The sequence below is a fragment of the Varroa destructor genome, unplaced genomic scaffold (genome assembly GCF_002443255.2).
Source record: "Varroa destructor unplaced genomic scaffold, Vdes_3.0 BEIS01000007.1, whole genome shotgun sequence".
NCBI lineage: Eukaryota > Metazoa > Arthropoda > Arachnida > Mesostigmata > Varroidae > Varroa > Varroa destructor.
This window is the reverse complement of record NW_019211460.1, coordinates 24,351,111-24,378,297: the sequence shown is the minus strand read 5'-3', so window position 1 is coordinate 24,378,297 and position 27,187 is coordinate 24,351,111. Positions and strand designations below refer to the sequence as shown.

General features: G+C 43.1%; 2 protein-coding genes across 3 annotated transcripts in view; both read left to right on the top strand.

The window, feature by feature from the left end:
* LOC111254148 (uncharacterized) overlaps positions 1–27,187 on the top strand; it is a 129,069-nt gene that overhangs the window by 87,084 nt on the left and 14,798 nt on the right. Inside the window, exons 6-8 of one of the 2 annotated variants that reach the window (XM_086974036.1) lie at positions 13,114–13,334; positions 13,569–13,615; positions 14,872–17,842. The exons of the other annotated variant lie outside the window; for it this stretch is intronic. Coding sequence (XP_086830162.1) covers positions 13,114–13,118 — 5 coding nt within the window. The 3' untranslated portion in view covers positions 13,119–13,334; positions 13,569–13,615; positions 14,872–17,842. Of the gene's footprint in view, positions 1–13,113; positions 13,335–13,568; positions 13,616–14,871; positions 17,843–27,187 lie in introns of those variants that run through there. 2 annotated transcript variants of the gene reach the window in all.
* Positions 24,478–26,539, top strand: GPHR (Golgi pH regulator). The gene has a single exon (XM_022814262.2). It carries the CDS (start codon positions 24,795–24,797, stop codon positions 26,160–26,162), a length of 1,368 nt encoding a protein of 455 aa, XP_022669997.1. The 5' UTR covers positions 24,478–24,794; the 3' UTR covers positions 26,163–26,539.

Genomic DNA, 27,187 nt, shown 5'->3' with positions numbered 1-27,187 from the left:
GCCAAAGCATTTTTCTCTCGTGTAACTTGAGTGACGATATAAATTGACCTGTTTAAGCATAGAACAGGTTATACCGTGAAACAGGTGGCATGGCCATGGGACAAAACAGATTGCAAATTATATTCATGTATATAGACGTAAGGGCAAGTTTATAGAACGTTATGTGTGAAATTGTTTTCCACCCAGGTCGCCGTGATCGGCACGAAACTAAGCTTGCTAAGTAGTCAAACTGCCCATAGTTAATGTGCTGACTACATACATTTTTTTTATACCTGGGCAGAATAGGTTCTATACTCTCAACGTGGATGAGTAGGAGACGAGCGCAGCCTTCAACGCGTGGTCTGAATCCTGTCTCATTATCCAGCCCCCTTTCTTTGTCGGAGTAGTTATTTTCATACATGAGCATCAGGCGAAAATTTTCTTTCAGCAAATCAGCGCAATTTATGGCAAGTACTTAATACGGGAAGATATTAGATTGAAAAATGAATGAACCCGTTTATACCTTTTAGATAAAATAATAATTATGAAATGCATACGATGGAGGTGACGCGTTAGTTTATTTTTGAATCTATTATGAAATGTAGAAATGTTCAGTAATACTAAGCATGACAACTAGAATATGTGATTGATGACATACATAGCTGTCGGTAGGTACGAATGTCCTAACGGGACGTGTAAAACCCAGGTGTGTGTTGTGGGCTGCTGACCTTTAACCCATTCTCTCTTACTTTCTGCCGAAACCAAGCTGAATGTGAAATAAAGAGGGCGCACAAACCGAGGCTGGAGCGAGATTGAATGCGATGACGACGGGAAAGTTGTCGTTTAATGTGTGCTCGCCTCATGAGTGACGCAGATCGGGGGTTCCAGCAGCAACGGCAGGGGGCGCCAAAACAGGCTCAGAGAGGTGGATTCGGCTATTGGCAGTACTCTACTTTCGTTGCTTACTTGATTCTTCTTCTCTCGCTTGCTCTCTCGCATATCTAGCAGAACCAGCAGCTACCGCTAAGCAGGCATCGCCGCTGGCCGATCAGGACACAGCACTGGCTCTTTGCCTCAGTGCCAGCCCCATCTTTGTTGGTTCTACTCTTGCAGAAATAGAAGATAATGGAAAAATAAGGCCGGATGCGCCATCAGTTGACCGGAAGATGCGCCGGAAACTACGGTGGCGTCCCTGGTAAAGGGCATGCATTGGCCGGGAAGGTCAGCGACATTGGCTGACAGCGGGCATTGGACAGCGAGGTGGGTTCGGGGTAGGATCAGGTTCGAGGGATAGCAGCGAGCAAGACTAAGCAAAATCCATGCGAATGGCCGTGGGGTGTTAAGGCAAGGGCCAGGGGGTCGCTAGGTCGAGGAATAGGAAAAAGGATGCACAAAGAAAAGAACTACTATCGGCTACTTGTAATGGTAGCACTGCAGCCGGTGCTTCTGCTGTCATTCAGTTTATCGCCGCATGTGCAGAAACTGGCTAAAGACAGCTGGTAGAAACTCAGTATACAAGCGCGGTGGCGGTCGACATAGATAAAAATACTGTTAGTGCTGGTAAATTGGGGTACCGGTATTCCCCTCTAGTTGGTCAGGACCACTTGGAATGACGGTCCTGCAGCGCTGCTAGTATGAAGTGCAACGATAACACGCTGTTCAGCTGAAGATGGTGTGGAGAGGGAAGGAAGGATAGGGAATTATATTCAACGCCTACTATGTAGAAGGAGGGAGAATTATAACTCCTCCACTGGCCTTCTGACAGCATAACTACCGCTAGGTTAAAACTGCGCTGCCATTGTCTGGTGAGTGAGTGCTACGGCATATGTTGCTAACCAGTATCAACTACACTTCAGTTGACAGGTTTGGTCGAGCAGACCGATGGTTATAGGTGACTATAGAGTACCAATAATAACTTGAATCCTTGTTTTAGATTCATGCTAGCTTGAGCCTGCCTGACAGCCGGTTCACAGTTTACATGTTGGTTTACTGTTATGTTAGTACCGCAATAAGCAATAGTCACACGACAGCACTGATCGCTTGATAACAGTAGACAGGAATCCGAGCGCAGCTAGCCCCTATGGAGCTTCTGTGAGTTTCTCCAGTTTACCCACTTCGTTTCCGCCTGTCATCGTCTTAAACGATGGGCATCGTGTATGCACTCATATCCTTCGTGCACAAGTGCAGCGGCAACAACATTTCGTCCTTAGTTCAACATTTCGGCATTAGTCCTAAAACTAAGATTTAATGCTGGCGGAAGCCAAAACAGTACTATTAACTATTGTATTTCATTGCTATTTATAATAATAGTCGATGTAATATGTATTACTTCGTTGCCTGTCTCCGCACAAACCCGTCCAGCGTCAGAATCAACCATCGCACGCTGACTAAACGCCATGAGAACGATGTAACATTTGTGGTGTCGTTGTGGTACAGGGGGGGGGGGGGTAAACAACCCGCTGTTATCATCTCTCGTCGTTGTTGTCGTTGCTTAAAACACAAGCATTATAGTGATTAGCGATAGTGAACGCAGAAGAAAGACAGCAAATTTTACTTTTCGCAGTTGGACACTGGTAAACCTACGGTAACAGGAACAACGACAACAAAAGCAAGGCAATGGCTACCATTGCTCTTTATGCTGCTATCGGCTACACCTGGACAACTGCGATGACCACAAAGGACTCTTCTACACATTTATACGCACCGGGCACCGCCGTCACACCATCAACGGTGATGGCACCAGTAGGCGGTAAACTCTGCCGCTTGTTTACAGGTCAGTTGGCTTATCGGTCGGCCCGCCTGCTGCCACTAGTATTCCCGTGACTGAGCTTAACCCTTATAAGTTCGACTCGGCTTAAAACTGCCGTACATTTGAGGAACGAACCTTGCATGGGAGAGCTCAGTGCTAAGCAGCAAAGAGCTAGTAGCGAAGGCACCGTCGTGCCCTGCTGCAAAAGTTGCGGCGGCGGGACAGCAGCTGCTGAAGCATGGATGTGAATACTGCGGGCGCCTGGCCGGGTGTGGGTGATGCAGAAGCTTGGTAACTAGGAAACAGACAACGCTTTGCCGCTCGTACTTGCAGCGAAACCGAGCAAAGTAAGAGCTAACAAAGCGGGTCCTTTCGTCGCTGTCGAGCAATAATGTCCGGAAATGGTTTGGGTCCTGCTGAACGAAAGAGAGAAGCAGGGCGAAGGAAACAGTGAGCGACAGGCTAAGTTTCCGGTCACCACGGAGGGAACCAAGCTCCCTACCGCTTTTTGATGGCGGTGATGAATTCGCTAACGGACTCGATGCACGCTTGCCGGCTGCCAGCTTCGTTGCCACTGCCGGTTTGGCATGCCAATGCGTTTGTGTGCTGTTCTTGTTACTGCATCAACCGCTGGCTGTAAAGGTTGCTGCTGCCCTTGTTGCTGCCGTGGTTGATGTTTTTGTTGTCGCCGTTGTCATCGTTACCTCGTTGGCAACTGCCACGACTATCGCCATCGCTATTACTTTTTCTACTGGATACAATTGTTTGTCGTCATGAGGAAACTGCCGGTGTAGAGCGTCAGAAACTGGTCCCCATCCCTGAGTGGTTCGAACGATCCGGTCTCTCCGGCGCGCGAGGCGAACAATAAATCGGCTTTTTACTAACCCGCACTGCCTGGATCGGACCTTCTGATGTTGAGGCACCTGCCAGGTGTAGAAACTTATTTAAGGCAGGTCCATTAATATCGACCTCTTTACAGGCTTTCTGAGGATCGTGTGAGCTATCTTGCTAATGGCAATTGGGAACAAGAGTCGTCTATAATTTCTTTGATAAACACTGATGTCTATTTCCAAAATACTTCACTACTGATAAAAAAAATTATACGTATTCTCCGCTATGACGGCCGGCTTGCTATAGGGAAATTACGCAAGGAAGATCAACAATTTTCATGCTTAAGGGTTAAAAATGAATTTTTCAGTCTCTAGTTATTTGTTTGTCGTAATAAATCTACGCTTTTTAGAATTCGTGGAAAGAAGTTAAAAATATTTTATAATGTAGGTCTTTTTCTTTAAATCAAAGCGCAACTGGCTTCTGGAGCTTGCCAACTTGCTCTTGGTGTTCATATTGACACTCCGTAAAAGCAAGATTATTGTCGATACCAGCGTGCTAATAGAACTTTGAAGTAGTTCGTACGTTACAGTGCCCTAAACCGGCTGGTAGGAAACGCATCATCTAGCACTGTTTTGGTAGCTTCAAGGCCGCCGAGCAACATGGCAGTGCCTAAAGCTGGTTTGGTCAGCCCAGGAGTGAGCTGCTGTCTGGTCGGAAGTCCCACCGATAGTCCCATCAGGATATGTCAGCGATTGATTATTGGCTACAATGGAAATCCCATGACCCGTGGCTGTGTATAGCTCCTTAACTGTACGAATTTAACTAAGGCTACGACTAATGTTTTCATAAGTGCCGACTTTCCTATAAGAACATGTTAAATAATAAGTGGCGATTGTCAGAGGACACGTGCGCGCAAAATCGACGTAGCGCACAGCCAGTCTGCGAAGTAGACATTGACGGCAGCAGTCTCAAATGTGTCACATATGTGCCTCTGTAGGGGAACAAGGCAAGGTACGGTTTTGCTAATACATAGTCGAGAGCCTGTGTGGAGCAGATCGCAGAAGTCTAGCTCAGTCGACACGAACGAAATGCTTAACGAGTCACGCTTCGACGCTAGTCGTGTCTGGACCTAGTTAACGGTGGCTCCGCAAGGTTTACGGTCGACGACGTACTAGTGAAACGGGACTTTCACGACTTGATGAGCTTGAGTAAGCTACAAGCAGCGTCGGAGGTTTAAGACTAGATAGAGAAATTTTCTAATTTGCTGATTATAATATAGGTTTTTTTGCTTCGTAACTAAAATGGAAACGCTTCGTGAGCCATGTTTTCGTTCTCAGTAACCCGTGCTCGTCGCGGAACAACTAAATGTCGCTGGCGTCTGTTTACGGGCCATTGTTCATGCATCCCTGCTGCTTTTTCATTGATAAGAAGTGCTTTTGTATTTACCGAATGATATGCATTCGGGGCGCGGCTGCTTGGGGCGGCGGCTGTTGCAGAACTGTAGTATGTCAAATACGATACAAACAATGCTTTCCTAGTTGTCGGCTACGGCGACTGAGACGACAGAAGCAACGGTTGCTCGAGGCTCGGTGGTGACTACAGAGGCTTCAAGGTGATTATTAGTGCGAAACAGCTTGTAAGGTTTACACTCAGACATTCGAATCATTCAGCATTCTACGTGAGTTCAGACACCGAAATCTCGAGGGTACCCGGGTCAGAACTGTTGTCCCTCTTAGACACATAATACCACTGGCTTATAGTCGGCAGGTTTTACAGGGCCGTCACACGGCCGCAGACTAGGGATTTATGCCGCATCGAACGGACCTCCGTACAGAGTCGTAAATAGTCGCCGAGCCCTTATTGCAGGAGATGCGGTTCCCTGTGATCAGCAGTCTCTCCAGGAGATACGACTATAACCTTTCCCAAAATAAGGCGGTCATCAGGTCCAAACGTGTTAGGTAAGCTTCTTCTGAGAGACAAGCCGCGATTTGCCCATAAGCATAAGGGAACAGTAGTTGGTACCATCTGCGTAAACCGACTACAGATAGGCCACTGCAGCCTATGTGACCTCTGAAGTATAATCAAAGACATGGAGGTGATACGGCGTAATCCCCTTACTAATTGTGTTTTACTAGAATGAGATTTGCATGTCGTTGGTGAATAGTTTAGGGTAGGTAAGGAGCAGTGGAGGAATCAGGTTATAAGTTTCTAATTGAGCTGTTTGTTCTACACGCATTTTTGGTAGAGTCTAACCGGTTCAACCGAATACCTTTGCGACAAACCGCAACATGAGATGACTTATAGTACGCGACAGGTTGGTGGCTTAACCAGCGTCAGAAGATTGTTATATAGGAAACCAGTGATTTTTCCGAAAGCCATAGCACTCTCAGGAGTACACCGAACTGGCTGTGGCTTACGTACTGGCCTGATCAACGAGATAAGTGACGATTCCTTGCGCGTTGATTTTCCATTTCGCTAATGGTATAGTAGCGAAAACGAATCATGAGACGGCATTCGCGATAAGCGAAAAAGCTTCCGGTAACGAAACTGCGCCGCATATTATCGTAGTAAAGCGAGCTGTCTAGGCGGTGAGGTTTACTCGCTGAAGATATGATCGTTGCCAATAGCGTTACCAAACTCGAGGCTGTTTTTTTACGTGACCCTTCTCGTTTGGAAGCTGCAAGCATAGTAGCCCTTACGGTGTAAGGTTCAACCAGATTCACCATTATTTATTAACAGATGATGTCATCACAGCTATCTTATACTGTCATAACATAAAAATAACAAAATTTAGGACACAGCGGAAGAACAATATAACGCAGTCCGCCATTTTTTTTTCTCATTCTGTAGCGGTAACCACTTGGGCGAAAAACATGTAATACGCTCGATTTGATACATTCGACTGTGTTCAACTGAGGTCAAGTACCTCTTCTACGAAGCCAAAAGACATCACCTCTTTAATATGGTGATCGAACGTTTCGAGCGTTCGTCTTTTCGAATTAAGACGGCACAGCGCGGTGTTTCCACTGTGGGGTGTTCTCGTTATTGAAAGTCGCTCAAGCAACAAAAGTGTGCAAGGGCAGCCATCGTGAAAAATCGTTTAGAAAAGCGTCGAACTCACTTATTCCTTGAACTCTCAATGTATCCAGTGTCGAATTTTGATTTGAACAGTTAAGTAGTTCTATATATTTGATGCATGCGCGCAATGTTGGCCTGACAAGCTACAGTCTGAGAAGGTTCACTAACCGTCCTGCGGAGCTTTACCTATCGACTACATTGTATAATACGCCGTAGGAATGATCGATACCAATGAGCAAATCCGGGGACTTCAGGTGGCGGGTTATTGTAAAATGTCTGATCAGCGACCTCAGCACGCCACTCGAAGGCGGAAGACGTTTGAAATCATAGCTGTATAGTAAGACATCGATCTTAGTCTGATCGTCCTAGTAACTGACGAGGCGAGTATGATATTTCTGGGCCGCAATCCTATTGCGGCTAACGGGTGTCTAGAATAACAACTGGCACAGCTTCGGATCGGATGCTTTGAGGCTTTTAAATGGTTTCAAGCATAAGGAAGGTTGCGCGGTAAAAAACAACCGTCCAATTCGGTTGTTACTGTGAAAAATGTCAATGTCGGCTCAGTTGTGCGGTCGGCGGCGGCGGCGGCGGCGGCCTAGTGCACGTGCATTTTCCGTGCCACGACCGGCGCCATTCGTACTGTTCGACGATATGATAAACATTCGATTCTTCGCTCGTGTCTCAAACAAGAAATTTCCAAGCATAACATCACCAATGTCGTTTCGTATATTGATCATTAAAAGGCGTTGAATTTAATTCGGTGGTCGAATGGAGAGCTTGCTATGGCATATGACTACTAGTACGTTGCAGAGGGGCGTCAATGTACGCTTCGCTTTCACCATCTCTCAGTAATTTGCTTCAAAAAAATTCACCCACTTTATTTGCGTCGCTTAGTTAGATAAGTGGTTAAATTTTCAGGCAGTTAACCAACATTGCCAAATTACAGGCATCAATCACAGATGTATACTGCTCCAGTCAAGCCGTTAGCCAGTATCCTAACGCATCCAGAACGGTGTCTGTATAAGAAAAGGATAGCTGCTTACCATCGGTAGGCTCTGAACAGGATCTGGCAGCCTTGCCGGTGTGGCGACCGGTCCCTATTGCCGTTGCTTCATCGGTTTTTACTAACAGCATTTGTAAATGTATAAAGTATGGACAACTAAGCTTATCGACAAATAATCGTCCTCATGTCCAGTCATCCATGGTTTTCTTTACTTAGGCTTTAGCCTAGATTTTTACCGATTTTTAACACGATGTTTTATTACTGCATGTATCAACAGTAGGGTGCCTAAATATCTTACTCTTGTTAGTATTAAGCATAATTATTGTGTATTTTGCAATTGCGTTCAGTCACTTCGCAGCGTGTGGCTTGGCGTCTACCTAATTTTGAGTCAACCCTTTAGCATCCTCTGGCATTGATTTAAAAACTGTCAGAATGAGTTTTACTGGTTCTATGTGAGGTTTCCCCAATTGACCTATCCCTCAGCTAAGAAAGCATATTGGCACGTTCTGACCCTATTAATCTTTTTCAAGTTATTTTTCTATTTTCATAGATCCTCAGTCATTGTCTGCCATGCCGACATTTGAACTAGCGTTGATTAGCACGCTAGTGATTCATGGTTACGATGGGAAAGCATTCCGAGAAGCGTATTAGTCATCCCAGCCAGTGCTGGTTCCCTTTTCATGGTTTCGTACATGCCAATAATGCGCACTGCTTTCGTAACAAAAATCCAAAGGCTGCCTGGAAACCGGAGAAAAGAAAAGAAGCAAAAAAAGTCACTGCTCACACTAACAAGCAGCGGTCATTCTCGGGGGATGACATTGAAGGGGAAGATTTGAGTGGACGACGACGAGTGAGCTTCGTGCTTTTTGGGGCAATGGGCCACCACAGCCGGCTTCCGCCGCGCCCGTACCATCATCATCATTATCCCTTTTCTAACTATCCGTTAGTCGTATATTCGACAGAAGTTCTTTCCTTGCCAGCCTGCCTGTCCGTTCCTGGCCTCGATTATGTCAATATAGCTCAGGGCACTTCCGGGCTGATTTCCGGCCGGCCGGTCGGCCACAACGGCCAGCGAATTGGCAGGGCCCTCCGAGCAGTTTGAACTGACCTGAAGCGACATTGATCCCTCTGAAAGCACCCATGTGGCCCAAACATACCCCGTAGAACAGAGACAGCAGGGAGTGAGCGATGCAGAAAGGGACAGAGCAAAGAAAAGGAAAGAAGGACGAACAAAAAGTAATCGTCAGAGAAGGGAAAAAGGCAACTTAAACATTCTAATTTAACCTACATGACGTGTGGTCGTCGTATGTTAAATAAGACCTACCTTAGACCCTCAGCTTTCCACAAAGACTTGTACTTCTTGCAACGTACATGACAGGACGAAAAGAGAAAGACAGCAAATAACGATACGAACTCAGCCGTATATGCTTACCGTGGTACCCAAAACGACAGTGGATCCTGTCGGGGTTTAATTTTATATTTATCGTAGAAATGTGGAAACTCGTTTAATGCGAGCACAAGTTGGTACGCATGCTTCGACTTTTTATCTGTATGAGTCAAATCAGTATTCTTGGAAGGGTAAAAAATTTCAGGCGTGCCTTAATACACTGTTGATCAGATCGTGCCTATTTTTTTTTTATTATTGAATCACACACGCCTGTATAGTAGAGCTGCCCAATTGAGATTACTATTTCGAGCTAACGGATGGGGTTGTTACGATGCTGAAGCCTGCCAACATCCGCTATACTAACGTACAGGAAGCTTGTTACTGACAGTATGATAAAGGGCATCTTTAAATGCCAGTAACGTGAAGGGCGTGATTATACTTGTTGTCGTCATATATATGTACTTGTTAGCAGAGCCGACGTTGAAATCATAGTAAAGGCCAGTGAACTTTTAAGCCCTTTAAAGCCATACCATCTTGACCGGACTAGACTTAATGTCGATCTATAACAAGGTACACGGCTCTGCTTTCATATGTTTCGACCCTGGCTTGACTTTCAAGTTCTTTTTTTATACAGCCCAGCATAGCGCTATCATATAATAGTTACGACCTCCCATTGGTCAAATGATTTTCGAACTGTTTAACCCCCTACCGACGATTGTCCGTTACCAATTACAATATAGCTTACGCTGACGAAACCCAGCCTTGCGATTTCCAGTCGACCACGAGCCAGCTGTAACGATTAATATGTGTTTTTTGCTCCTACTGATATGATCATCTGCCCCTGCTTGGGGTTTGAATTTGTGCCCCTACAGAAGTACTCGAATTGATCAACATCAATCAGTATGAATGTACAAATAAAGCTAAACGCCTTAACGGCCTCAATATACAAAAGCCGAAGTAAGCATGTCACTTATTTTAGAAACCAGGGTACACCGGAGAGATGTGGAGAACAGCTAACGCTTTAAACTGGAGGTTTTCTTTCGTCTACAAACGAATATAATATTTACGTTAGCCTCTTTTGACCTACTGGACTTTCAGACTTTAGGAGCCTTAAAAATGATTGGGTCCTTCGGCTTGTACTAGTCCAAATTTAGATCACCTGTAGTTTTGTGTAATCCGTACATGAGCAAGACGACTGTCACCATCACTATCAAGATTACTCTTGTTATATTTTGTTGGTTATTTTTTTTAATGGAAATATTGGTTTGTGAATTCGAGTGCTAGCTAAAGAAAGTTCTTTCACGTATCCAATTAATGGCTACATGAAATAAAACAGTCTGGTAGAGATACTTCCACTAACCGCACAACTGTGATTTTTTTCTATAAAATCGATATTTGCGAAAAGCGAACCCGCGTTTACTTAATTGAACATATTCTACATGTCTGCAATTTGTATTTTAACAATAAACAAGTGATTAGAAAAACAAGTTTTAGCTTAGGAGTTTGGACGGTCAATGAGTGTATGCAGGAAAGCGTTTTAATTCTAGACATAGTACAACGAACCGATCTGCGTTTGTTGGTGAATGGTTTGAAACCGTTGGTTTCCGAAATGGTTGAAAGCTCTGTACGCAATGAATGCGTGATTGGCATTATATTATTGAATTGCAAACATCGTTGCCCGACCAGTCCTTTGAGTTGGTAGCCGTGAAACTCAAACGCTATCATGAAAAGTGTGAGATAGTCTTGATGATGTCTGTCGCCGCTATTTTCACTATCAATTTCTATCCTGACGTAGTACTTATTTGAGGGTCCTTACTTATGAAAAACTTGTTCGGGCTTACTGGGAACAAGGTCACAGACAAAGCCAGGTAATACAAATGGACGGAGAAATATAGATTGAGGTAACCATACCTGGCGGAAAATTAATTTCAAAGATTCCACAACGAAGTGTGCTACTTCAACCAAAGACAAAGGTCAAGGTTAACACATGAGGTCCTACTCAAAGTCCAATTCGGGAGTCGAATCTTTACGGAAATGAGTATCTGATAGCAGGATTAGCTTGGTGAGCGCCTATAAGCGAAACATGTAGACGTCACTAGCAGTTTTAGCTGTTGTTGTATACTCTCCTTGTATTTGAGGTCCGTGAAATAGACTAAAATGCAATACTCTTTGTTCTTAAGGTTGACGTAATTAACTATTGATAACAAGCATGCCCGAAACCAGAGCAGGCGGGCGTCTATAGAACATTAACAGATAACTCGAAGTCAGATGAGAGCCTCAAAATTCCCGTCAGGGAGCAGGATGTCAGAAAAAAACAAACGAATCTACATATACCACAGTGATAAATCAATAACTAACACGCGCTTCTGAACCTAACGTCTCAGACACCACTAGCACCCACGATTAAATCAACGTATACGTACTATTAAAAAAATGTATGCATACACGTAATATTAATCTATTGAGTGTACCAGTTTCGCCTCATCTCCATTTTCTCACCCGTTCAACAGAACAGGTGCCTAAACATTGTTCTGGACCTATTCCAGCATTCAATACAATTACTTCGATCGCTTCATTGGAGCCTTAGTTGCATCAGTCATATACAATATTTAGGCAGAACAATCCAACGCCAGGTCCACTGTGTCGAAGGACCGTAATTGAAGAACATGAACCTTCACTTGATAAATTTATTTTGACGTATTGTTTACCTTTACTCGTTATTCATTCTCTAGCAATAAGTCATCGGAGTCACCATTTTAACGTGTAGCATCAAAGACATCGCTGGTCTTATTTGAGGTCTCTCCAACAAACCTATGAAACCGCATGGCGACTATACTAGCAGCTGTTAATTTTAATAGTAATAATACCTAAGTATTAATATCTGATAGTACTTTTAGCCATCGCTGAGACTGCGCGCTTGTTAGTTATGGTTACTATGAGCGGCTCAAAGAGATGCGTATTTTCCACCCAGAGCACGCCACTCCTATTAGTGGGCATTAAATGTCGGGAAGTCAAGGACACCCAGGGCGTCTAAACACTAACTGCCACTACTGCTTCTGCTCTTTAGGCTAATACGATTTCCTTCAGTGTTGGCCGATACTGTTGCATTGGATGTTACGAGTCGTCGCAGGCTACGTATAGAGAGTAAAGTTAAAAAAAAATTAGCTGAATCAATTTCCGGCCTTTCTTTGTGTCCCGTTCTGTCGTTTATTGGGTCTTGCTGAACGCCCATTGCAGTTGACTGGATGTAAAGCTCCTCTGGTAATCATTGGCTAGGTCGGCTGGACAGGATGCGCCGTACACTATTATACTATTAGAGCATATTATTGTACGTCAAAATTAATTAGTACCGCTTAGCCCATCGACTAGATATACACACAAAGAATCGTGCTGGGTGGCCTTTTATAACGGTGTTTAACGTTTATATGTTTGCTAGGTATTAAAAGCCTAATCATGCTGTAATAGAAACGTGGAAGAACCTACGCGTATTTTTCAACGAAGAGGAGATGGAAAAAGCGATTTCGGAAATATCTCTAGCAGTACTTAATGAGCGCGATATTCGGCGCTGGCGTCATCGAAGCTCGTCAACTACTAAAATGAATCTATTATAGTTGCTCATATTACCATGTGGTTGAGTGCAACATTACATTTAATAAGCTAAATTTTATCCCTACTTACTAGGTACTTGTTTTAGAGAATCAAGGGCATACCAGCAATTGCAAGAATAACCAGAATAAGACCTATACACTCTAATCAAAGATGATGTTTTATCCAGATCACTTATTCCTTCTTTAAGAATCGATCAGTCATCCTTCCCTTTAAATGGCTGTGCCGCTACAAACATTTACTATAGAAGTCAAATACCTCGTATTGTGAACACATTAACTCATTTAGATTGAGGTAGTGCAACGAGGACTTCTAGTCACCTGACGGTAACATGGAGACTAGGTAACTATCCCTAGTGTTCATCTAAATAAAGCAATGGAAAAAGAGCGGGCGGGAAACATTCCATGCAGGGCACGAAAACCAAAAGAGATCCGTTGAGTGGCTCTGTTTACTTGAATAATCAGACATGTTCTGTTGCAGTATAAGCGCGAAGACAGGCGCAGTTCAACGATGTTGATTTGTGCTTCGTTACTCTATGGATGTGGGAGGAATGGGCAAGGAGAAATTTATGAAACCTAGACGTCGATATGCGCCCCAATTTATCGTTGTTTAGCTTGCTTGTTCAGAGGACACTCAGTAACGGCAGCCAGTATCTCACTGTAGCGGACCAACGCACTTCAAATTGGTGCCAACAAAAGCAGGTGCATTTTTTTCTCTAAAAAAACCTACTAAAAACATAAAACAAAAAACATATAGTAGAAGAGCGGTCGTCGTGTTGTAGCAGTGTACGTCTTCTGTTTTTCTCAGGAACGGCCCACTTATAGGAATTAACGGTGACGTTTAATAGCCTATAATATAATAATAATAATAAATAAGTCTGCGTATGGCCGATCACTACACTAGTCATAATGTGCGAATTGTATCTTTGATGCTAGACGGAGCTGACCGATTGATTCATTAGGGACCAGCGTATCAGGAAAAGGTAAGCCGCGTCTGCATACCGATCAACCCAAATCCTGTGGTTTTTAGCTTATGATCCGTACAAAACTTGTATATGCTATGAATATCACTGAAATATTTATTCTTAAGATTTCTGACGACAACATGCATATGCGCAGCTTGTTTCTCTGTGAATTTTAATTTTGTAAAAAAAAAATGTTTCTGTCGCTTACTCCGCTTATTTTATGCCATTTGCATCAAAAAAGTCTGTGTCTAGCTTGCTCTTCTAATTATATGGTGAAGTCTGTCTTAGAAAAAAAACTTTCGCGCCTGCAAAAGATCAGTATGATATGCTGTATTGGATATATGTATTTAGGGATAGAGTTAATTGTTTTTATTGCATGACATTTCAATCTTACTGCTGCTATTATCACAATTATTGCTGAATGGCCCATGTTAGCTCAGTTCTAGAGCACTATAATGATTGAAACACGTATGAACATGTGATTCTGCGTGATTCAGCTATATTATGTAGAGCCTAGCGGCTTGTGTATGCATGGCTCTTGAAAAGCCTCTATGCTAGAGGATAGTGAGTCCTCTGAGTGTTTTTCGGCGTGGTCTCCGTCGTTATCCTATGTTCTTCTATTTCCTTTTTAGCCCTTGGTTCGTTTTCATGATTTGTTTACTTGTCGCCTATTCGTTTAATGTGAGAGAGACTATCTTGTCGACTGTGGTCACGGGGTGATAGCAACGGGAGCTTTACGATAAGAACCGGGTAGATGCATTCTGAATCCATAGCGATCCTTCGTGATACGTTTAGCTTGTTCCTTTTTTATTCTGCGTTCCCGATTTGATTATTTTCATTCCCTCTATTTTTCAAGAACCCACAGACGCTTCAATCGCTCCGCCACTCTTCTTTCCCAACCCAGTTGGACCAATAAACCCAGCTCGGCTTGATCTTGTCCTGCGCTCAGTACCCTTAAGCTCGCCTTTCCTACGTGTCCAAATTCTCGAGGCTCCGTTCCTTGGCTCTGACCTTCAGCCATTGCTTTTCCTAAATCCTAGCTAGCAGGCAGCTATACGTACTTAGCTGCCTTACTAGATTTCGGTTGTCGTAGTTTTTCTTTTCTTCGTCTTTTACTCCCCTGTGCTGCTGCTGCTATTGGTGCCTGTTTGCGGTACTTTTACGCGCATGCGCTTCTCTTTCTATAGTCTGGTCACTGTTCTAGCCTTAACCAATCTTGCTCTCTTCTGTCCATCTCCGGAATCATGATGCGTACATCGTTGTCTACGGGAAAGTCACAGGTCGTGCTTCTCGCCCAGGATAGCACATTCGGAAGAACAGTGTCAGCAGTGGCAACGGTATTCGGCAATGAGGTCTAACACAGCCTGTATAACAGCAGCTGCAACAGCAAAAGCAGACCATCCACGATAGATATCCGTTGGCAAGTGCCCTGTCACCCGGACTTGTAGTTGACGGTAGGCATGCAGGAGAAACGAAGCAGCCCCCGTTGAGGTAAGAAACGAACAAGCAGCTGGCCTGTTGGGTGAACAGTATTCTGCACCTGGTTTAACAGCTTGTTCCCAATACTACTGCTGAACTGCCAGGCACAAAACTGCACGGCTCTAGGCGCCCACATCAGCATGCTTGCATGGGTATCGCTACGAGGAGAAAAGGAAAATATGGGACAGGAGAGAATATGAGCGAAGATTAAAAGAGCGTGCTAGCCACAGGGAGATAAACAACTGAAGAGAGTGAGTGAATACAGAAAGAGAAAAAAAGCAAGTACGATAAAAAATTGAAAAGGAAAAGAGAGTGAAGGGGAAATGTGAGGATCAGTGAGCACTAAGGTCACCAAAGCCGCGTTGCGATTTGGCCGTAACGATGAGCCATGAGACTGATGAGCTTCATTCAGACGAAATCACGTTGGTAGCCCTTGAAACGAAGACAGAAGCACGACTGGCTAAAACTCCGATGTCACTCCGGCCCAAGCCCAATTATATATAGCCACTTAAATAGGAACTAGCAAGCGTTCATACCATACCTATATACTACGCCTCCCAGATCCAGCCAGCGACGATCCCCCCCGCTTTAAAAAATTTACTTCTTTACCGCTTTTGCAATAGCGGTAATAGCGGCCGCTGCTTTCCATAGATGAACAGGAAGAACAGAGATACGGATATCCTGATCCTAAACGAATTTAGATAGGAAAAGAGGTCCAGCGGACCTTAAGAGACCAGCGTAGCTAGTAACGCTCTCTCGCTCTTTAGCTTTCTTTTAAAAGAAACTCGTTGAATCGAGCCTAGATCCGAGATAAACTTCGAATCATCTAAGGATTACTTCAGCGCCCGGACCGTAATGAGCACATTGATACTACCGTCTGCACATGTGCAGAAGTGGAGGCCTCGACCCTTATATCACATAGTTGTGGCCAGAGTTGCGACTTAGTGCTGTAGAAATCAAGTTATAAAGCTTTCAAAGAATGCGCATGCTTGAAAAAATTATCGATTTTCTTTTAGCCTTTCTTATATCTTTACCTTTATATATATCTGTATATATTTACTCAAGCTAGGTTTCATTATTTATTTGCTTTTGTTTGACGTTGTCATTCGTATGTAAAGTAACAATTCAATTATAGCAATAGCGAAACGAAGAAGCGTTCCGACTGAACAAACATGGTGTCAACTAAAAAACGTTGCGCATTGAAACACACAGATATATAGAGATATATTAAGTTGAAAAAGCGGTTATTTTTTGACAGGAACTACTATCGTACACACTTGTTCAACTCAACAGTTGCCGAACAAACAAGACACAGAGGCCGTTATTATTCGCTGCCGTTGAAGTCAATGGCGAATATTCCTTCTATAACGAAGCATTCGCACCGCCATCGCAGCACCAACAGCAGCAGTGGTACCCACAGAAGCTTTGTCTCTTTATCCAAATTGAAGGATCTGGGCTGGTCGAGTTTCGCTCGACGTTTGGCCACCCACAACCGCAGACCCAGTAGCGGTAACACAAGCCGAGGTCGCTGAATATATGAAAAACGAGAGCCTGTTGCTTTGCAGCGCCTGCCTTTTCTGCTGTTTCTTTCAAAACGATCTCCTTTCGCTTCAGTTCTCGAGAATTTCTATCGCCCGGGACACCCACTTTTCGTCTACGGTAGAACGAGCAACGGAGGAGGGGAAGCTGCGAGCGTTAGGGTAGAGGTCTCCACGCATCACTCGCTACAGGCCAGGGTGTACAAGCTAGCACCTAGGTTTAGCGAGGTCAAGAAGTATGTTCCAATGCCATTACACGTCATGAAGAAGTCGAGTTGAAGCAACATCGCGTCGATTGGTCGGTCGGCCTACGGTCGTCCAGAGCACTGGGCCTTCTTTCCACAAGAATGCCTTGCTAGCAGCTTTTTTGCTTAGCCCGTTTAGTGTATGGCTGGCCCAAGGTTGCCTTTTTTCCTGATGCTGTCCCAAACCACCAACTCTCGTTCCCCATTTTGTACGCCGCCGCTGTCAGGCCTTCGGGTTGTTTTTGAGGATGACTGGTAGTGACTCCTAGCTGAAACAGCAGCACTAGCATAGGGAATATGGATGCGCTAACAAGGCGTCCTTCTTCGCTTCTTCCTCACCCACTCGGACGTTATCTCAAACTTGCCTACATGGGTCCTTTTTGGGCCTCCTGCGCCCTGTATGTTTCGACCTCCTACTACTACTGCCATTACTGCAAAGGTTGGCTGCTTTGGCTGTCCGACCGCTAGCACAGCGATTTATGTCCCGTGCACACAAAGGAGCTAGTGCTTCTACAAACCTTGTCGCACCTGACAAAGCCTAAAGGTCAGCCGAACGACCGTCGATCTACCTACGGTTGGTAGCCGTCAAAACTAGACCCTATTGAGATAACGAGCAAAATGGTCTGCCAAGAAAACGTCAAGTTTTCACATCGATTCGAATCGCGTCGACGACAATGCTCTTAAATGTGTATGCGGACTTCCGTGTGTGCGTATGCGATGTTGCTGGTGATGGCCATTACTTTATGCCCATTTGTAGCTTCAGTCTCCTTTTTGTAATGACTGTACAGTTTATTAGAACAATGGAAAAAGATGAACTGGAAACTAGATAAAAACGTGCAATCAACGTTTCTCCTGTAGTGTGTAGGTGATATTCCTGCATAGAATAGGTTATACTAGCTCTTATTTTGCTTGTGATTTCGCTCGAATCATAAATCACATGTTTTTTTTGGCCAATAAAAAATATCTACAGGGTCTACAAGACACTGGAAACAGTATTGAACGCTATTTTAAATAGTAAAGCTGCAAAATGTATTTTTGTTTATTATAGCTATGTATTGGTAGTGACCTTGTGCGACTCCATAGCTAAAAATTCATTAATTAACTAACTACTTTGGCGCAACTACAATATTGCGCTGTTTCTGCCAAAGCTTACGTTAGCTTAGACGTAAAATGTATCATCTTAAGTTACATATTGACGCTGTAACTAAACTTTTTTTTAATCAGACGTCATAGCTTTGTTAGCTAACCTTGTTGCGTTAACATCTCCTACCTTTTGACTTTGAATCTTGTTCTTCTTGGTGCTTAGGTATTATTATTGTTATTATAACAACAGCTTGGATCTTGTCTTAATTTGTTATTGGTTGTATCTAAAGACATACGGAGCTTTGGACTGTGCGAATATTGTATGCATTACGAGGATTTTGGGAACATCATTAAGTTCGCTGTCTACTTTCGTTTACCGTGTATGCTGATTATTCCGAACGTATTCTTCCCAAGCTTAGTAAGCTTCACGGCACACATTGTTTGAACTTGGGAAGGTGATCTTAAACGTAAACAGCATAGAGCAGGACTTCACTGGTATTGCAGGCCTCTTCCTGGCCGACTGCATTTAAATACCCACTACATTGTCCTGCCGTTTTCTTTCTTTTTCTTTTTATATCCTTCGACGATATAGTTCGACTGAGTGAAAGTCGATCAGCGGCTGTGGGAGACGAATGAGATTTGCTCGCTTCGCTTCATTGCGACGGTTACTATAAAACCGCTTGAGAAAAGAGCGAATGAGATCTCTACTTGAACAAACAACGATTGCGATCGTACCGGTAGAGGCAGTGAGCATTCCATCGTATCTATCGGATCTATGCCGAAACAGGAACATCTTTGTAATTTAGTTTCATTAGCACCAAGAAGCACTGTCAGAGCCTTGCTGGCCTCGGGGCTCTTCGCCTTTATCGGTTTCTCTCCTATGTGACATCCTTGGCCTCCAGTCCCTCCCCAGCAGCACAGTGGCATCATCTCATCCCTCATTGCCTCACTGACTTTCTGACAGAAACAGCAGCAGCAGCAGCAACAGTTGCAGCAGTGATAGCAATAGCTGGCTGAATGGGTAGCATGGTCGAACAATAGACGACAAAGCAAACACGACAATTCTTAGCTCCAGTTGCAGACTGGCAGAAGCAGAAGTATCGGTGGCGGCGAAAGAATGAACGTCGCGCGAGATCGAACAGACGACTAGAAAGACTTCGAAAATATCAATACACCTTTATGTTGTTTCGCCGGAAGAAGGGACAAGCAAGGTCTGGATTCCACGTAAATTCGATAACACTTCGGCTGATTGCGTCGCCATCCCATTTGTGAGCCAGCAGCAGCCCGCTGGCCGCCGCCGCCAGCTACCCTATCGGCTGGTCGACAAAGGGTCCTTGGTTAGGTTTGTTTCGCAGCTAGCAGAAGTAACGAGGCTCGAGTGAACCGAAACTCGACCCAACTCGTTCTCTCGCATCTAGTGTGCTACTCTGATTCCGCTGATACAACCGCTGCCCTTTTTGGCTGTCAACGTCGTCTTCGTTTTACCGTCTCTATGACGCTGACTTTCACGCTCATCCTCTTTCGTTCCTTCCCTCTCTCCAGATCTTCGTTCTGTCCGCCGTTCGTTGTCACCTAAATGTATATTTATTACATGTAAAAGACCAAGCAGCATGCAAAAAAAGAGGAACGGCGCTGGAATCTAAAGAAGAGGAGTATCGAAAGAAAAGAAGAAAAAAACAAGGTAAAAGAAGACTTGCAAGAAAATTAGTTGGGGCATCGGGGCGAAAAAGACAGAGCCGGAATTCCTCCTGTGCAGTTTTCTATTCCGCAAAGAAGGGGAAAACTGACCCTACTGTGTAGCTGCGTGTGTCTGAGGAAATAAGCGGAAGAACGAGAGAAAAAGTGGGTACTGAAAGGAAGCAATGGAAAAGCAAATGGCCACCAGGCAAAAAATGGGGGTGAGAGACAGCTTCTACACTCTGCATTGTCGCCTTTCGCGTGTCTTTTTTCCGTTAGAATTGGGAATTGGTAAGCGAAGAGCCAGAGGCTGAGAGAGTGAGTGGGGAACAGAGGGGGAAGGGAAGGTAGAAACGGGAAGGAAGTAGAAGAGAAGAGCTAAATGTGAAGCGACTGGCGAGCCTGTGAGCCAGGTGGAGCCGAGGAGTCGCTACGAACCAGTCGGAGTAACCGACTTGGAGCTTCAAGGCTAGCTGAATGGTTAAGAGGGCCAGCGTACCGCACCGGGTGACTTAAAGGGTCTTTACCTTGATAAATGAAACGACAGCTCGGTTGCCCCCCTGGTCTGCTTTGCTGTGACTCCGAACTGCCTGCGTGAGCGGGCAAAGGCAGCGGACGCTGGACTACCACCTAACCCCTTTTCTTTCGATATTTCACTTCCCCTCACCCTCAATTCATTTGCCTGATTTTCCTTCACCCTTTACAAAGGCCGCATCTCGGGTCGCTTTTAAGTTCCCACGGGCACACCGATTGGTGTACGGCCACTCTAGCAATAACCTTAATAACACAACGCGAGGAGAGAAGGAAAGAGGTGAGGCAAAAGACAACGGCAGAAACGAAAGAGCCCGTGGCTTGGAGTGGAGGGAGCTCCGTACGGATACGACAGGAAGTCCCAGCGGTTTAAGGAGGCTATTGACAAGAGTGGTATTAGAAGCGGTTGCAGCAATCGCAATACCAATAGACGAGCAGTAAATGGATTCGAATGACGCCACAAGCAGAAGGTTATGGCTTCTGTTATCGTTGTTTGCATCATGACCGTAACGTAACGGGAAAAGACGCATATAGTCGCAACGGTTTTTAGTCGACGACCTTAGAAACGCATGGAGGAACGTACACCTTCCCTATCGTTTTCTACATTTTTCTTACATGCGTAAATTCTCGCCACTCTTCAACATTCATGTCCAGCAGATTGCTGAAGAACCACAAAATTATGTTAAAACAAGTTATTGTATTTCTATTGTTTTTAACTTTTCAAATGGCATATAACATTGACTGCATGTTGTGCTATATACGCGGTAAACACTCGATGAAGGTCCAAAGAATGCAACTACACAATAAAGAAAGAATTATCGTATAATGAACCTGAACTTCAAGCTAACTAAGCTTGTATTTGTTTTTTATTATTGTGACGCGTATATTTATTTCACTTTTTTTAATTGAAAGTACGATTAGAAAAAAAAGGGGACTCCGATGGTGAGCGTGTACGCTACTCAGCGGTTCTGCTTGCACTTATTATACATTTGTCTAGCAATGGAGTTTCTATTGAGAAGTTAGCATTCAAAAAGGGGGCAACAATAGGGCACATTCGAAACACAGATTTAATTTGTTTAGCATTTTCATTCCAAGGTACTGTGTATTATTCTTAAAAATAACATTGATACCAATCATTCGGAAATACAACGATGTCAAATAATTAACCACCTACTAGGAGAGAATTTTGTTATTAGACAAATATATTTAGCTCGGCAAATAACCATAATTATCGCCAATACCCAAAAGGCAACTCATTTCACAGAATTTTTGGAACAAATTTAACGTGGCTTGAGAGCAAACAGAACTGCTGCCCCAAGCCTGTAGTCTACTCGAATTTTTTTTATCTCAGCTCCTATAAATAGAAAGAACTTTGTTTAAAGTATATCGATATGTACGCGTCTAGTTACGATTCTAAAATAGTAATTCGCTGTCAAGGAGACCTGTATGAAACCCCCTTGGGGTTCGTAGCTAAGACAGATTATTTGAGTAATTGTACCCTGCTTGGCAGTACCGGAGCTTCCGAGGACCCCCTCACATCATCCCGTAATATGAGTTCATTTGTCAACATGAACTGATAGAAACTAATATATAGGAAACTCGTTTCACTCATCTCGCCGTGTGCGGTAGTTTGCGGTCAAATACCTGCAAAGCCGTAGTGTGCTTCAAACTACTATAGGTCTAAAACGCGACATAGTCCAAGGGATATTCCGTTCCTTCCCGTTCGTTCTTTTTGTATAATTACAATTTCCCTTCTTTCGGATATTACATCCTATACACTCTCTTGTGGATCTGAAAAAAGCGAATTGACTCACATTTATCATGAAACGTTGCCAGAAAGAAGGGAGAAGAAGAAATGAAGGAAGCAGGGTTGGGTTTCTTTCTATTTAGCTCCTCCTCTGTAATGGCTTGAGGAAGAATATCGACAGTTCCTAAAACTGGCCGGCCTTTGTCTGATAGAGGGTAATGAAACACTAAGCACCTAACAATATGTGTGGATGAACTTGATATGGCCGATGCAGATTCAGCGGAACAGCTTTTCTGGTATATATTTACTCAGGGGCACAATTCAATAGTTGCCAATTTCTTTCACAACTTTGGATAAATAATATTTAATAACGGTAAGATTGGAATTTTTAACATGACCTACGATTCGTTATTAGAATGTAAAGTACGTTGTTGACAGTTGACGCGCGCGTGGAGCAATGTACTTACGACCTTGTCTACAATGACTTCATATATTGCTGTATATGAAACTAGCGTATCGACTAACATTCTAACCCTTTGCCCCTGCAGTTCAGAGAGCAAATTTCATTGAGTAGATGTTCACCTTAGCTGCATCCAACTTTCTTGATCTAACTGAAATACACAGACCATTGAGCCAAAGAAATGATGTACGTGTACACCTCAGTACCTTCGTTTCGCGCAAGAAGTAGCGTAAGCTCATGGCATATAGGCATTCTGTGGGTGCGTTGTCCAGTGACAGATCCCGAACATGGGTCCTGCCGTTTCAGACCTAATTGGTAAACTTTATATCGTTTAATATATTGGTACTGCACAAACATTTTCGTACAAAACCATTTTAGAAATGCTCCAATGCTATACTTTCGTCGTTTTAAGAACCTTCCTCAAAAAATACCTTTACCATCCATTACCCAAACATTACGTTATGCAACAATTTGAATAAGAATATACTGTGGGAATATTCTCAAAAAAAACTTGGTCGTGCATACCGTGGTACAGAAAAATGCATGCTAAAAAGTCTGTTTAAGTAAGCGCTAAATTTTCTCTGGTAGAGTGCAATGGCAATACTATAATACTTGCCGTATGTACACGCATATAATAACCAACTGGGAAATAGTTTGTCACGTTTCAGCTGTTATCTACTTTTTGTTACGATAGCTCTCGGTACAGAGTTATAATGCACTTTTTGTAAACATATATATATATATATATAAATGCTATGAAATATATTAACAGTATTAGGGTAAGGATGAGCACTCGCTCATTAAGAAGGGTATGCTTCTAAAAAATAAAAGGTTTTTATGACCAGATTTACAGTAGGATCTGCCTACTACGATTAAATGTAAACGGTGAATATTCTTAACTTAATAAATGCCATGATAATTTAATACTTCGCCGAGTCCAGTCATTTTTTGTCTAAACGATTGCGTTTCAACTCTGCTTGTCTATTGTAGCATATTTTACAATATAAGTACAATAATAGTAAAATGTAAAAATTAGCTTAAATCGTGTCACAACAATAATGTCACAAAAAATTAATATAAAAGGCAACCTTACCGATACAGACTCAAGCGTTGTACATCAAGGATAATTGTTAAATAATCAACAGTGAAAAACTAGTGCAACTTCTTGAATTGTATTTATTTTACTTTTAAACTTCCGTGTCTAGTTATCTCGGAGATGCTAGCTAATTTATATTGAGCTGCTATTGCAAATCAGCTCAACATAAATTGCTCGTTTGACATCATCTGCGGAGAGCTTTGTTTCACAAACCGCTTTTCCACAAGTATTTTCACAAAGAAAAGTTTTTGTTCAAGTTAGAAATCAGCCAACGTGCAAATCATATGGAAACTTTGAATTTGCACACGAAAAAAACGCTCATTGTTTGAAACTTCAGATCACTAAAGACCTGTCGGGCAATATGAGAGATATTCTATAAAATGCCAATAATACGTCAACGACGTCAAAGGATACGGATGGAGGCTGCACGGGAGAGGCCGCGCTAGCCTAATTAGTCCTGTAGTAATAAGTAATCGAAACAATGGCACTCACAATAATACGGTGCCAAAGCACTCGCCCACTGGATCTAAGGAGGTGTGGTTCGTTAGTAACTTCATTTACGTAAGGCCGGAGCCATTTTTTAGCATAATAGAGTTATTAGTTTGTAATATGATTCACGTTACAGATAAGAAGAATACGATGATTGGTTGAGAAAATTTTAATTATAGATGATCATCTATACTTCCTGTTAGCTTTTCGTGAGGATATTTTTTTCACGTAAGTATTTCTTAGATAGATATCACAAGGAACTTCGTCGCGATTCCAAGACAAATTAATTTATCATTTATATTTAAACAGCATAGATATATATATAGACAACCGTTACCTCTTGAATGCCGAGTTAAAACTATTTCGGTTATCCTGTGTTTCGAACAAACTTTCTTGATTGTGCTTTCTATGCTGAGCCTGGGAAGCGCTTCCGTCTCTGCAAGCTTGATGAGCCCTTTCCATGCGCCTCCGCTCCATCTGAGCCGCATCGACCACCATAACAATCATCAAACAGTCTATGTACAGACGGGGAGGGAACACAACATTGTGCCAATTCGATATGATGCTGTTGTCATTGGACAGCGCTGTAGTTTTACCGGTAGGTGGTAAAACTACATTACCATGATAGTATTCAGGTAGAAAGCGCAAGGGGAGGCTGTTTACCTAACTAAATAGATAACAACGTATCTAATTAACAATAAAGTTTTATCTATTTTGCTAATTCGATCAAACGTGCTGCATGAGTGTCAGTGAATATCCTCTTTACTACCTACTATGAGATTTCTATAGCCAGTGTGCGTGAATGTGATATGCTGACATCAGCCGGTGATCGACCGCTTCTGGCGCCACGTCATGACGCTCCTCGCCGACTCCCTTGTCGTGTTGGTGTCAGGATGCGGTTTTTTTGCAGGAGGATCGATCTTCTTCATGAAGCAGTTGTTCAAGAACTACGAAATACAGGATCGACTCGTACAGCTCTTATTTGCAGCGGTTTTCACGTTATCCTGTCTAATGTTCGAACTTATCATTTTTGAAATTGTAGGCGTGCTTGAGTCGAGCTCACGGCTGTTTCACTGGAAGCTTATATTGTTTACGATGCTCGTGATGCTCATTCTCGTCCTGCCATTCTATATTGGCTGTCTAACTATACAAAATACGCCGTTTGTTCAGACGCAGGCTGCACGAATCATTCTAACGATTACTGCCTATCTCATCTTCGTATTCGCGTTTTGGAAGGTGGGTGACAATTTTCCCATTCATAATCCGAAGCATGGCATTTTCGGCATGGAGCAGGTGATCTCTCGGGTTGGCGTTATTGGAGTGACGGTGATGGCGTTACTTTCTGGATTTGGAGCAGTCAACTATCCGTACACATCGATGGCGTACTTTATGCGACCGGTTTTACCGACTGACGTAGCTTCGTTAGAAAAAAAACTTATACAGACGATGGAAATGATTGCCAAAAAGAAGAAACGCATTGTGCTGGGACTGAAGAGTCAAGCCGCAGCAAATCGTTCGTTTAGTGGACTCTGGGATGTGATTCGAAGTATGTCGATCACTCCGACTGGACAGTCGGAGAATATTGGCCAACTGCGTCAGGAGGTTCGCGCACTCGAGGAGATGTCGCGTCAATTATTTCTCGAAAACGTCGACCTTCATGGGGCACTTGAGCGAATCGAGTGGTCAAAAACGTTTAAAGGGAAATACTTCAATTTTCTCGGCTACTTCTTTTCGGGTTACTGCACGTGGAAGATCTTCATTTGCACGATCAACATAATTTTCGATCGAGTCGGAAAAGTGGACCCGGTAACGCGCGGGATGCAAATCGCCGTCGACTGGATAGGTCTTAACGTCGACATCAAGTTCTGGTCACAACATATCTCGTTCTTGTTAGTGGGTATCATTGTCGTAACTTCAATTCGAGGGTTCCTCATAACGCTGACGAAATTTTTTTATGCGATTGCGTCCTCGAAATCGTCAAATATTATTGTTCTCCTTTTGGCCCAGCTAATGGGCATGTATTTTGTATCATCCATCCTCCTAATGCGCATGAACATGCCACCAGAGTATCGAAGCATAATCACCGAGGTTCTTGGTGAGCTACAGTTTAGTTTCTATCATCGGTGGTTCGATGTGATCTTTTTGTTCAGCGCGTTATTCAGCATCTTCTTCCTCTATCTAGCGCATAAGCAGGCGCCTGAAAAAGATGCTATTCTTTAAACATAACCCTCGCAATCCAAGATGCAAGAATAATTTATAAATTGCTACGATTACTGCTACTATTATTTTCATAGGTTGTATAAATATATATTCTGTGAATGCGGCTAGTGCGTATTCTGAAATCAGCGTATCAGACCACGCCATCTACGCATTTCACGGAAAAAACGCAAATAACACGGGCAACAAACGACGGAACTAAGGCGCAAAATAAGGATGGGGTGCCTTCTTGTTTTGTAGGGAACAGAAACTAGTGCAAGCCACTCGTTAGAGGTTACCAGGACTACTTCGCGGTTTAAGCGCAATATCTAGCCGGTGTTATTGTGTATACTTATATGTAATTTTTAATAAATGTGATATAAATTCTGATAAATGAGAAATTAGTGCTCCTTTTCAAGGTGAGCGTAGTTTAGTTTGGAGCTTTTAGAGAGGTAGTTTAAAACAGACATTTTCAGTAGAATTTTAAACATCTTTTTGGTTTTATCAATCACCCTGTTGTAGATTTATTTAAGTTTTATTTTATATCCGGTAATTATAATAGCTATACATCGATCAAGTTTTTGAATAAAGTTTAAAATTAGGCTTAAAACAACGTAAATCATCGTCAACGTAAATAATCTGCCAGATAGAAACATCCTAGCTTTTATTATGTTTCGGTTTGCTTCAAAACCTTATACTAGTATCACGATGCTGGATTTTCTGAGTACCATTATTTCAAATCTGGGGTAATTAAAAATGTCTAGTGTACTTAAGGATAAATTCTTCATAACAGTTCATTAGTACTTCTTTCGAGATCAAAGAATTCTATGCATTTTTTTCTAGCGCTTTTAAAAAATCTCAGTTGAATTCTAAATTTGTCAGCGCAGAGACAATTAAAAAAACTTAGTCGTAAGCTATACAGCGCACAAATATTCGACCTATGTCGAGCAGGCACAAGCTGCTATATAAATTATACCTGAAGCATCTCTTGAATCCTCGAGGCACAATTGAAGTGTCAAGCTTCATGTCACCCTGTTTGAATGCTGCTC